The sequence below is a fragment of the Saxophila tyrrhenica genome, assembly GCF_035928015.1.
Source record: "Saxophila tyrrhenica strain CCFEE 5935 chromosome Unknown scaffold_1, whole genome shotgun sequence".
NCBI classification, from domain to species: domain Eukaryota; kingdom Fungi; phylum Ascomycota; class Dothideomycetes; order Mycosphaerellales; family Extremaceae; genus Saxophila; species Saxophila tyrrhenica.
The window spans coordinates 603,927-616,209 of NW_027041733.1; the positions used below are offsets into that span (position 1 = coordinate 603,927).

The 12,283-nt window shown below is 54.7% G+C and overlaps 6 protein-coding genes across 6 annotated transcripts; 4 read left to right on the forward strand and 2 right to left on the reverse strand.

Annotated features, from left to right (window-relative positions):
• Positions 1-167: 167 nt before the first annotated feature.
• On the reverse strand, positions 168-2,076 carry LTR77_000267 (uncharacterized protein; the record flags this gene model as incomplete). The annotated part of the gene is made up of 6 exons (XM_064797534.1): positions 168-286; positions 338-456; positions 505-534; positions 591-853; positions 902-1,604; positions 1,667-2,076. The coding sequence occupies 6 exons, from the start codon at positions 2,074-2,076 to the stop codon at positions 168-170; spliced, it is 1,644 nt and encodes a 547-aa protein (XP_064663768.1).
• A 635-nt stretch (positions 2,077-2,711) lies between these two features.
• LTR77_000268 (uncharacterized protein) lies at positions 2,712-4,495 on the reverse strand (the record flags this gene model as incomplete). The annotated part of the gene is made up of 3 exons (XM_064797535.1): positions 2,712-3,345; positions 3,467-3,711; positions 3,734-4,495. The coding sequence occupies 3 exons, from the start codon at positions 4,493-4,495 to the stop codon at positions 2,712-2,714; spliced, it is 1,641 nt and encodes a 546-aa protein (XP_064663769.1).
• A 652-nt stretch (positions 4,496-5,147) lies between these two features.
• On the forward strand, positions 5,148-6,908 carry UBP6 (deubiquitinating enzyme; the record flags this gene model as incomplete). Its single annotated transcript, XM_064797536.1, has 1 exon — positions 5,148-6,908. One exon carries the CDS (start codon positions 5,148-5,150, stop codon positions 6,906-6,908), a length of 1,761 nt encoding a protein of 586 aa, XP_064663770.1.
• Positions 6,909-7,305: 397 nt separating this feature from the next.
• Positions 7,306-9,552, forward strand: rec8 (R8 protein; the record flags this gene model as incomplete). Its single annotated transcript, XM_064797537.1, has 6 exons — positions 7,306-7,324; positions 7,378-7,414; positions 7,469-7,609; positions 7,662-7,805; positions 7,849-8,329; positions 8,380-9,552. The coding sequence occupies 6 exons, from the start codon at positions 7,306-7,308 to the stop codon at positions 9,550-9,552; spliced, it is 1,995 nt and encodes a 664-aa protein (XP_064663771.1).
• A 396-nt stretch (positions 9,553-9,948) lies between these two features.
• LTR77_000271 (uncharacterized protein) lies at positions 9,949-11,189 on the forward strand (the record flags this gene model as incomplete). Its single annotated transcript, XM_064797538.1, has 2 exons — positions 9,949-9,987; positions 10,173-11,189. 2 exons carry the CDS (start codon positions 9,949-9,951, stop codon positions 11,187-11,189), a joined length of 1,056 nt encoding a protein of 351 aa, XP_064663772.1.
• A 363-nt stretch (positions 11,190-11,552) lies between these two features.
• EGD1 (Nascent polypeptide-associated complex subunit beta) lies at positions 11,553-12,281 on the forward strand (the record flags this gene model as incomplete). The annotated part of the gene is made up of 3 exons (XM_064797539.1): positions 11,553-11,598; positions 11,802-11,972; positions 12,028-12,281. 3 exons carry the CDS (start codon positions 11,553-11,555, stop codon positions 12,279-12,281), a joined length of 471 nt encoding a protein of 156 aa, XP_064663773.1.
• Between the last annotated feature and the right edge of the window lie 2 nt (positions 12,282-12,283).

Below are 12,283 nucleotides of genomic sequence, written 5' to 3' on the forward strand. Positions count from 1 at the left end.
GCACTCTATGGTTTACACTAACCATTACGAACGGTCGCAGAGTCTCTCCCAGAACGGAAGCAGAAGTGTGGTGCGATGCTACTTTGAGAGACGTCTCCATCTGGATCAGCAACGCGAGAACCTTGCTGACTCTTCCTATCACTGCGTTGTTCAATGCTACGACAATGCTACAACCCATTGACAACCAAGTCGATTGCCTCGCTCACAGCAATCAGCGCCTCATCTCGACAGGGTCGGCCAACGATCTGTAGCGTCACTGGCTGTGTCTGCCACAGCTCGGGGTCGTCTGATGGCTTGAGTCAGCCCGGATCAGCAGGTCATCTGTTGTTCGACTCACATATCTCCCAGTTCTTTTTATCGAAGGCGTTGTCTTTCGGTTGGTACGACATGTCCTTCGGATCATCTTCCGGATTGATTTTGAGATCCTTCACAGGCATGATAACCGATGGGTAGTCGCTGCTGATGTTAGCAACGAACGACTCGTGTTGGGGTTCTTCAACCTACAGGACATTGAACAGGGTCGTATATCCCCACCTGAACAAAAGGTCAACTGATGTGGATAGAAGAGGCGGACTTGGATGCTGGCTCACCACACCGGGAAGTCGTGAGGTACGCTTGCCATTGGCGCGCACGGGCAGATGATGCAGTCCATCCCCTCTGCCTGTTGGTCCCATGCTTCTTGGAACGCCGCTTTGTATGCCGCTTGCTGTGAGTTGTGTCGAAGTAGCTCAGGTACGGTGAGTTCCCTCGTTCCAAAGACTCTCAAGTTGTGCTCGAACTGGGGTATCATGGGCTCGTTGCCCTCAGCCAAGATAGCTTTGTGTTCTGCAGCTCCTGTCTGGAAGTACAAAGCCTGGCAATGACCGTCAGCATGTTAAAGCGGATAGAACTCGGAGCTTACCCATGTTGTGAGTGCAGCCTGCCACAAGTCAAACGGCACGGGGAAGTCGAAGACTTGATGTCCAGCAGCTTTGAGCTTCGAGACGGTCTCTCGCAGCGCTCTCTTGACGGGAGGATGCGGCTCAACAATTCCATCTGTAAAGATGACGCCGATTTGTAATGGCCGGGACACAGCTGGCTCATCAGACCAGGAGCCAGGCACTGTCGTTGGCTCATAAGGCAAGCTTTTATGCTCGAGAAGAACCCGTGTCAAGGTCTTCAGGTCAGCCATGTTGTGGCAATTGGGCCCAGCGGACACTTTGATCGATATGTTTCCTGGAGCAACAGCGATCATGTTGTGCCGAGGAACTCTCTCAGCGGTGGGCCTCATGCCGTATAGTCCGTTGAAAGCAGCTGGGGCCCGAATGCTGCCGCCAATATCAGTTGTAATAGGAGCAGCTGGCTCACCTTTGAGAGCGCACAACACGCCGTCGCCTCCGGAGGAGCCACCAGAACCGAAAGCTGCGTTGTGGGCGTTCAGTGTCCGACCCCAGAGGTTACTGATAGTTTCCAGAGCCATTCCAGTCTGTGGCATCGTTGTACGGCCGAAGAAGACGGCGCCGGCGTCTCGCATGACCTTAGCAGGGGATGATTCAATCGTTGAGAGCGGATTGTCGGCCCATGATACCCATCCCATGGTGGTCTTCTTACCCTTGACATGCATTCTTAACTCCAGAATTGTTATCAGTGCAAACGGAGAGGCTTTCGGATGACGATATATGCTCACATATCTTTGACAGCCATCGGCAGCCCATGCAAAGGTCCAACGATCAGTCGGGTTCTTGCGAATTCATCGTCAAGAGACTTTGCGTATTCCAATGCTTCCTCGGGAAAGAAGTCCGTCAAACAGTTGCACAATTGGTGTGCTAACGAGGCCCGCTCGCAAAACGCCTCTGTTGCTGCCGCTGCCGAAAGTTGGCCAGTATGGATTTGACCAAGTAGCTCTGTAGCCGACAAATTTGTGATTGCCAGAGTCCTTTCGTCCAGAAATCCACACGTTGGGATGAATGAAGCTGCATGGCCATCATAGTGTTGCTTGAGTTCCGCTGGCAGTCGCCATTTCCGCGGTATCGAATCAAAGACTCCTTGTTGCGCGCGAGCAGCAATGTCGTGATAGTCTTCGGCCCGGCTGCCCATGGCGAAAGCAGGGTCGTCGTCAATGGTTTGCTGGTCTTTTAGTATCGCGAGAGCAGTCGGTACATGTACGCAAAGTCTTCCGTTGTTGTCAGCCACCGTTGCGCAAAAGTGTCACGCCCGCACTATCGTTTACCGACAGCACGTTGGAGAACTGTTGTTGCCGAAGCTTATCAGTGCCCCTCTGCGGTCTTGATAGGCCTTGACATCCCTCTTGAAATCGGATTGTCGCAGGACAAATGACAGAACACACAGTAGCACCAGAGTTGCTCCGGAATGGGAGAAAATCACTCGAAACACTCGGCTGGGACATCGGAACATCAACGATCATGCTTAGGCTTAGCTAGCCTCCACCACATTAAGACAGCAGGGTGCAAGGACTGTGAATCGTTTCTTCAAACGCGAATTTCCTGCGGTCCTGTGACTGTAGTAAGGAACAAGCCAAAGGCTTTGCCGCAGCCATCACATCCTCGCCCGGTTGAGAGCCGTCAGCACTTCTTGTGCTCCTCTTTCTCCAGATCGCACTGCCCCTTCCATGTAACCCTTCCACTCGAAGGCGGTCTCCGTTCCTACAAAGTGGATGCGGCTAGCTGGCGCCCTGAGTACATGTTCGAATCGTGAGAGCTGGCCTGGTCCCATTACTGGACACGGACAGCCCTGGCTCCATTGTTCGTTCTGTCCCAACAATCAGTATTTGGCCGGGCAAATGTGGCTCTCAGACTTGCCTGCCAAATCTGTTCCGCAATCTCGATCGGCTTTTCGACCGCCGCGAACGGACCGTACAGCTTCTCCAGCTGCTCAAGAACGGCGTGGTCGCGACCAGCACGCGGAAGCTTCATCCATTCGCGAGCGGGCTGGCCCACGACGAAGCAGGTCAGTGAGAATTGGTTGTCAGCGTCCACGCTCGATTCTCTTGTCACGGCGAAGGGTCCGTAGCAAGACTGCGCCAGGCCGCAGAGATTGTGCTGCCGCCACCAGGGAGATTTGTAAAAGACGATCGACTTGCAGTAATCGCCGAGTAAAGTCGACTGAGACATTTCAACCTTGTCCGCCGGGAGTGGAGGGTTGAAAATGATCTCTTTGTAGAGTGGTGTTGGAACCGAGACGACGACACGAGACGCATTGTAGACGCCTCTTGCCGCAGTTACTTGAACTCCGCCAGGCTTCTGCTCGATGCGTCTTACTGGCGAAACGAATGCGATCGAATCAGGGGGAAGCTCACTAGCAAGCCCTCTGCTAAACGACTGGGTTCCTTGAGCAATGCGGATATACCTGAAGGATAGAAGATATTAGCAAGCTTCTCCAACACTGAAAGTCAGGCAAAAGCGTATCAGAGCGCAAGGTAGGGCTTGGTAGTGTCGAAGAGATCACTCTCACCGAGGGGCTGACATACTGTCCTCCATCTTTCTTGTCGCTACGCATTAGCATATAACCTCCTCCCGACTTGCAGTAATCGAGGAAGTAGAGAGCTGACAATTCGGACGGCTCAACACCAAGCATAGCTCGAGTTCCGACCTTTAGTGCATTCAACGCATCGTCACATGTAGGAGCATGAGACTTGACCCAGTCTTCGAGAGTAATGTCATCTAGGTCTTCTCTGATTTTCTTGCCCGAGGCCACAGTGCTGGTGATGTCAATCTGCTGGCAGGTAGTCTCGAACAAGATCTCGAATGCGGACGATGTCGGCTATGCGGGCTCCGTCATTCGCACCAGGGTTGAGTTGTCCATAGGGGTGGGTTTTGAAGTCCCCTACACCAGCATCTACGACTATTGAGCCTTCTGTATTCTGGACAATCAAATCGAGACCAAAGCGTCTGGCCAGAGCGTACATTCGTGCTTGATTCGTGTCGTTGATCCATGCCGCGCCAACGTCACAAACACTTACTTGGGCTGGCACGGAGTACGTCTTCCCTCCAACTCGATCCCGAGCTTCGCATACCTTAACCTTCAGTCCAGCTTTGTGTAGATCGACCGCAGTCTGTAGCCCACTGAGTCCAGCGCCGACCACCACAACATCGACCGTCTCAGGAGGAGACTGAGGGATAGCAGCAGTTGCTTCAACCTCAAAGATGATTCCTGGAAGGGCCAACTTTTCGACAGGTACCAGGGTTGTTGCTGGTCGGTGGTCGCCAATGAAGTCCAGATATGGCTGTCGATGCCGCGGGTTGTTGTGGTCAAACCCTACGATGTAGTATACCAATCTAAGGATGTCTTTCACCTGTGCACCGGCGGCCTCGAGGCAACGTCCAAGGTTAACGTAGGCTTCGCTGATTTGCTCCACGGGGTCTGCTGGTATGCTACCGTCCGTCTTCCGTCCGATTTGCCCCGCCATAGTTACCATGGTTGCGTTTCCAGTGGAATGCGTGACATGTGAGTAGAATGGTGACCGGTCCACCTTGTGAGGCTTGATGATAGCGGCCATCTTCTCTTGAATCCTGCGTTGAACTGTCCCGGTCCCGGTGCTCACACCTCTGTTAGCAATGCGCTGTGAGTTATCAAGTACGGCATCGGATCTTAAGAATATCTACTCTGGCAAAGCTGAATACGTAGCGGGCAGATGTGGCATTTGAGCTGAGGGAGAGCTCCGCCTCACGCTTGGTCCTGAGCAATCTCCAAAGCCACGCCCAAGTTCTGTCATTACGGAGAGAATGAAGAGAGATCGAAACCGTCGAGCAGGTCACCCGCACCTCGTTGTTTTGACCATGTCGATACTCGATAGCCAACTCGTCCTGCTTTGCTTCAGTCGGTCGGTAATCTATCGTGTTGGCGGCCGGCAGAGACCGAAGAATTTAGGGCCAATGTCTAACAGGCTGCCAATACATGTTGGTTATAATCTTGCATTATCGTATTGCACGGAATGTCGAAGGTCGGATAGGACCTGAAAGTTCACCTTGAGAGGAGCAGGAGCGGCACGTGATCTGGCGGTCGGAGGGCGTCTCTCCGACGAGGCGTCATTTCCATACCAGTCTTTGCCCTTCCACATGCAAACAAATCAACGAACTCGTCGCCACAACTCCTCCTCCACCAGTTCCACCTCATTCTCACGATTAGTCCTTCACGACGAGTAGGCGACCATGGCGGAATTACAGATCAAGGTGAAGCATCAGGGCAAGGTGCACGAAGTTACAGTCAACACCGAGTCCACTGGTGAAGAACTCAAGATGCAGCTGTACTCCCTCACCAACGTCGAGCCCGAGAACCAAAAGATTTTGGCAAAAAAGATAGTGAAAGACGACACGCCCCTAAGCTCCGTGGGCTTGAAGAACGGCGCCACAATCACGCTTATAGGCACGCCTTCAGCAGAAGCTATGGTGGAGGCACCACGAGAGAAGATGAAGTTTGCAGAGGATATGACGGAGGCAGAGCTTGCGCAGCTGGAGGGTGCCACACCGGCAGGCCTGCAAAATACTGGCAATACGTGCTACGCAAACGCAACCCTACAAACACTCCGCGCCATTCCCGAGCTTCAACAAGAGCTACAAAAGTACACGATGGCCCCACAGTCATCCGCAGCCTCAGGATCGTCATTGTTTTCGGCGGATCAGCTGGCGCAGCATGGCATTGGTGGTCTTGGAGGCGGCAACGACCTTACAGGTGCACTGCGGGATCTGTACAAGCAGATGGGCGAGACACAGGAGGGCTTTCCGCCAATCATGTTCTTGACGACCCTACGACAGCAATTTCCACAGTTTGCGGAGCGAGCGAAGACGGGTCATGGCTACGCCCAGCAGGACGCCGAAGAAGTGTGGTCGCAGCTGGTCCACGTGCTGCATGGCTCGCTCAAGACCACGGACGAGCAGGGACAATCGAAGGCATGGGTCGATCAGTATTTGGGTGGACAGTTTGAGATGAAGACGACGTGCGACGATGCGCCAGAGGAAGAGTCTACCGTTAATACCGAAGGCTTCACCGACCTCAAGTGCAACATCGCTGTTGAAACGAACCACTTGCGAGAAGGTCTACGGCTTGCGCTGGACGAGAAGATCGAGAAGAACAGCCCAAGCTTGGGCAGAGAAGCAACGTATACACGTGTGTCGCGGATATCCAGGCTGCCTAAGTACCTGCCCATCCATCTGATCCGCTTCTTCTGGCGGAAGGATTCCAAGAAGAAGGCCAAGATTATGCGCAAGGTCACTTTCCAGCACGAGATTGACGTCCTAGAGTTCTGCAACGAGGATCTGAGGAAGAAGGTCATCCCTGTGCGTGATAAGGTCCGGGAGCTGCGAAAGGAGGAGGAAGACGTCGAGCGTGCGAAGAAGCGACAGAAGCGGATGCGGAAGGAGATGGAGGAGTCTGTCAATGGCGAAAGCAACGTTCGAGGGGACGAGCCACTGCAGAAGAAGAAGGAGAAGGAAGAGAAGGATCAGAAGCTCAAGGCCAAAGGGCCGGCGGAAGAGTCGAAGCTGGACATCGACAAGAAGGCTGCCGGTGGTACACAGGACACGGAGATGGGCGGCACTGAGACTTTCAAGACGGACGAGGAGATCGACAGAGAGCGAGCCGAACAGATCGTGGCGATGAAGAAGGAGCTACTGTCACTTGTTCACGAGGACATGAAGAAGGACTCCACGGCTGGGCAGACCGGGCTCTACGAACTCAGGGGTGTCGTCACACATCAAGGATCTTCCGCCGACTCAGGACACTACACTGCTTACGTCAAAAAGACCGCTCCTGCGGGCAAGACAGAGGATGGCAAGTGGTGGTGGTTCAACGACGAGAAGGTGCAGGAGGTGGACAGCGAGAAGATTGAGACGCTGGCGGGTGGCGGCGAGAGCCACAGCGCTCTCATCCTCCTGTATCGTGCAGTCGAGCTGCCGGAGGTCAAGGAGGCGTAACAAGGCTTGAGCTTGCATGGATATCCGCTGCACAGGAAGGACTGCGTTGTCTGGCTTATATACATAGCGAGGTGAGAGCATGGCCTGCGTTGTCACATTCATCACAGCTAAGAGATATGCATTCGATGACAATTTTTCTAGTCGTGCAGACGTCAGCCAATTGGTCTTAACAGACCACCTGTAAGCCCACAGTTGGTTCCCACAAGAGAGAGGAGGTGAGGTCGGCTTAAGCTCAGGGGAGCAGATTCTTGCCTTGACTTCACTTCATCTCTGACTTCACTGCCACTTCCCCATCTCCGATCTTCCATGTACATCAGCATTGATACGATCGTCTCATCCTTACATGTGATCCATATACCCGTCCTATCATTCCAGGCCGCGCCAGCATCGAGTCGAGATGTTCTACTCCCGCGAAGGTCGGTCTTAGCCTCACCGTTTGCAATTCAGCAGATACTGACGCGTCTTGCAGTGCTCACGTCGCGCAAGTATGGCGTAGCGACCGTCTGGTGTGTCTCTTGACCTTCTCGAACGCGTCCATGGCTGCCAGCTGACCACCACAGGCTCGTCGCCACCCTCGGCTCCAAGTCCACACTGAAGAAGGTCTCGCGCAAGGCCATTCTCGATGTCGACGTATCCAAGGCGTGCGAGACGATAGGCACTCCCGAGGCACCACTTGCGCTCCGTCTGCAGAGCAACCTGCTGTAAGCGCAGCCGTGGTGAGCAGAAACAAGAGCTGGACTGATGATTCTTCAGATACGGGGTTACGCGCGTGTACGCGCAGCAGTGCGGATATGTCCTCAACGATGTCGAGACCGCGAAGAATAACATGCGTCTCATGTTCCGGGTGGTACAAGCCAGCTCTCTTGATGCTGAAGGAGGAAACAAGGGCCGGCGAGTGTCAATGCTTGTCGCGCTTCAGCAGAAGCTGACTTGAATGTAGCTCGGACCAGCTCGTTCTGCAAGACGACCCAAACTTCCTGCCAGACTTCGATCTGGTGCCAATGGACCTCGAGCAGTTTGACCTCGACTTGACGGCCATGGAGGATTCGCAGCGGTCAACGCTCTCGCCGCATGCCTCTCAGCGCACACATGCCGGCATCGATTTGCAAGATGACTTCGGTGGTCTGATAATTCCTGGGTCTGTGTCGTCTCTCGTCGGCGGCCCAGTGGGAGGCTTGCGAGGTCTGGGGAGCCTCAGTGTCCGCGATCCTTCCAGCGCAGGCAGACGAGATGGGGCGAGAGGGTTCCTGGACGATGATCTCGGCCTGGAGATTGATCAAGATGGCAATCTTCTGATGAGCGACGGCCCAGTGCGCCAGGTACAGGGACCAAGAGTCGGCAGTGAGCGCTTAGTCGGCAGCGCAAGCTCCAGGGTCAGACAAGAAGGTGGGGATGGCCAGCAGGGTGAGGACAACATTGTGGTGAGTTCTGGTGATCGTACTATACAAGCTCATGGTTAATGTCTGTCCAGTTTGGTCAATCCGATGACGATGGTTTCTTACCTCTCCAAGACGACGAGTCCATGCTTAGAGCAGAAAATGAGCCGATTCAACCACCAGCGCAAGCACCAACCGTCCAGCACGTCACATCAGAAGAGACGGCGGAAGCGCCACAACGCCGCCGTACTCAACCAACCCATAAGCCTATCCCACTCGACCACGACACAGAGGTGGGCAACCGCGAGCTAGCACGCTGGAGTGCAAACTACATCGCCAACCAAAATGAAGCCCTCCGCCAGAAGAATGCTAGCAAGGCTGCTGCCATTGCCAAGAGGAATGCTGAGTACTGGATCCTCGGTGGTGGAGACAGAGGACCATTGAGCATGTTCAGCGGCCGGCAACTTTTTGAGGCGCTGACAGGCGTACGACTCGGCGCTGCAGGAGAGAAGCGTGCGAGGGAAGACGATGAGGAGGCGGACGGGGGCCGACGGGTACGCTCACGAGGGGAACCGTCCTCGGACGAGATTGGTCGCGGCCAGCAGGAAGACGATTTCATGCCAGTGATGGGCGACGACACAATCGAGCTTGGTCGCGAGGCTCCAACCCCGCTTGATGACCGTCAACTCTCCAGCATGATGCCGTGGAACCAGAGCGCTGGCTCACGTCGTCCGACCGCGCTGTTCAGCGGAGCCGGACAGCTGACCTCAGCATCCATCGGCGGGCCTGCTGGGTCACTCGCTCGTCGTGGCAGTCGCCTCACGTCTGCGTCGCCCCTCATGGGCCGTGGGGTGGCTGGCGGAGACATTGACGACTTCCAGCTTCCAGGATCGCAACCCGACTTCATGACCGGCGCAGAAGAGTTCGAGCCGTTCGGACCGGCCGCTCAAGTCGACACGCAAACGGCCGCTCAGTCGCAGTGGCAGCGTGCTGTTCTCAACGGCGAGAGCCTCCACTTCCTGGAGTTTGTGCAGAGTGGCATCGAAGAGCTGGACCAGACTCGCGCGCAGGCGTTAGCCGGAAACGAAGAAGACGAGAGCCTCCAAGGCACGATCGACTTCAGCCAGCTACTACCGCCAGACGAGCACACATGCATCGTCGCAGCGCAGGCATTGCTTCACGTCCTGGCGCTCGGCACCAAGAATCTGTTGTCAGTACAGCAGACTGAGGCCTTTGGGCCGATCACCCTGGAGGCTATCTCTATCTGAACGCCTCATTGCCGCACACTATTGCTGCCATTGTTTCGAACTGGCTGGTTCGTCCCTACCGAACTTGCGTCTCTGCATGAGCGATCAGCTCTTTGCCACTGTGCTAGCTGTGGACACCATATAATGTTTGAGATGTGAAGGAGATATTGCTATGGCTCGCAGATCGCTTTGCTGAGAGCTTCACCGCTGCAGGTCTATGTATGTAGTCTGACGTATAGAAGGATATTTTTCTCTCGCCTAGGGTACTCCAGCCGGAGCCTCCATCGCCCCGTGCGAATACCACCTCGATCCCTTGCAAGAGGAGAAGATCTCACTAAGGCAAAGCAGTATCGAATGACAACGCTGCTGACCTTAAGCTCTCGCACGGCAGGATCTTGCTTCTCCACGATCGATACAATGCTGCGGCCGTACACGGACCACATTCTCGCCCCCAAAGTTCGTGGATTCCAACCTTATCCATCCATCTTGCCGTTTTCATCTCCACCGGCGACAACTTCCCCGACCAACGCACGCATCGCACGGCACGTTATCCTCTGCATACCAAATTGCACCAGTGGAGACCAATATATAAGTTGACGGTGAGTTTCGATCAAGGCTAAGTACTACAACCACATTCACAGCACATTATCTCAACACTCGAGCACTTCCAAACACAATCGAAAGATCTCCAGAAGACAATACCTTCCACTTCCAAAACCTCCAACATATCAGCAAATACCAATACAATGGGCTTCAACCCAGACAAAGACATCCCCAGCCTTGAAGGGAAGGTTATCATCGTGACGGGCGGCAACGCAGGCTTGGGCAAGGAGACGGTCACCCAGCTGGCGAGGCACAACCCAAAGGAAATCTTCCTCGCCGCTCGCACAGCATCGAAAGCCGAATCCGCCATTGAGGAAATCAAGAAGACTGTGCCTGGCAGCAATGTCTCCTTCCTGCAGCTCGACCTGTCATCTCTGGAAGCCGTGAAGAAAGCAGCAGACGAGTTCAAGTCCCGATCAGATCGCCTTGACATCCTCATCAACAACGCTGGCATCATGGCGGTGCCATGGGCAAAGACCGTCGACGGCTATGAAATCCAGTTTGGCACGTGCCATATGGGCCACGCGCTTCTGACCAGGCTTCTGATGCCGACAATGCTTAAGACCGCCGAGCAGCCCAACTCAGACGTTCGCGTGATCAACCTCAGCTCCGAAGGTCACAATATGGCGCCTTGGAATGGTATCGTCTACGACCAAGCCGAGCTCGAGCGATGGGGTACCTGGCGCCGCTACGGCCAGGCCAAGCTGGCCAACATCCTCCACGCCCGGGAGCTGCAGCGCCGCAAACCTTCCATCACCGCCACAGCCATCCATCCCGGCGTGATCATGACAGATCTCTACACCTCTGTCAACTCGACCAGCTTCGTCATGCGGATGAGTACCGGCATTATGAAGAGCATCTTCATGGACGTGCCGCACGGAGCGCATAACTCATTGTGGGCTGCCACGGGGCCCAAGGGCACGGTCCGGACCAGCTATTACTGGAAGCCGGTCGGCAGCAAGAGCGGTGGGAGCTTCTGGCATGCTCAGAAGCCGAAGCTCGCGGAGGAGCTTTGGGATTGGACTGAGAAGGAACTGGAAGGGAAGGGCTACTAAGTGATGGTATGGATTAAAAGATGTGGATAGATCGATGGGAAATGCCTGTTTTCATGATACCTAGACTGGGCGTTTTGTTTGCTGCATTCAATTAGGAAATAATAACCTAGAGTTGGAACCTTTCACCACTTGAGCCTTTTCACAGACTTCAAGCGCTCATATATCCAGCCTTGGCAGTCCAGGCTAAAACCCACACAACACGGGACCGGCCGAGGTGCTTCGACCTCGAAGTCGTGCAACACCTCAAGTCTCTCCATCTGCCACTGTCGATGACCTTGCGGTAACGCCGAGACAGCACTCTTTCAACCTCTCACATCCCTCTATACATCCTCCTCGTCCACCGCGACCGCACCGACCGCCATCATGGACCACGAGAAGCTGGCTCGCATGCAAAATGCCGTCCGCATTGGTATGTTCATATACAGCTCTTACGATCAGTTCACAGAGCTTCTACACCACAGACTCGAATGACTCAAGCTAACAATGTAACAGGGTAAGTGTACCACACCATCCTCGCCGTACCATGCACGAGACTGGGCCCACCGCCAATGTCTTCCGAGGCCGAGCGCGCACCAGAAAAGAGATGCATGTGCTAACATGGTTGCTACAGAGGCAAGGGAACACCGAGAAGGAAGGTCAAGAAGGTGCACAAGAGCGCCGGCACCGACGACAAGAAGCTGCAGGCCGCATTGAAGAAGATGAACGTGCAGCCGATCCAGGCCATTGAGGAGGTCAACATGTTCAAGGCGGATGGCAATGTCATTCACTTTTCTGCACCAAAGGGTGAGCTGCATCCTAGACATTTTGTCTCTCAGCCTGCAGAGCTAACGCAGCGCAGTCCACGCCTCCGTCCCCTCGAACACCTTCGCCATCTACGGCAACGGCGAGGACAAGGAGCTGACCGAGCTCGTCCCCGGCATCCTGAACCAACTCGGTCCGGACTCCTTAGCATCGCTGCGCAAACTTGCGGAAAGCTACCAGAGCTTGCAGAAGGGTGGTGAGGGCGAGGAGGGCAAGAAGGATGACGATGACGATGAGATACCGGATCTGGTTGAGGGCGAGAACTTCGAGAGCAAGGGTGATGTCGAGTAAAC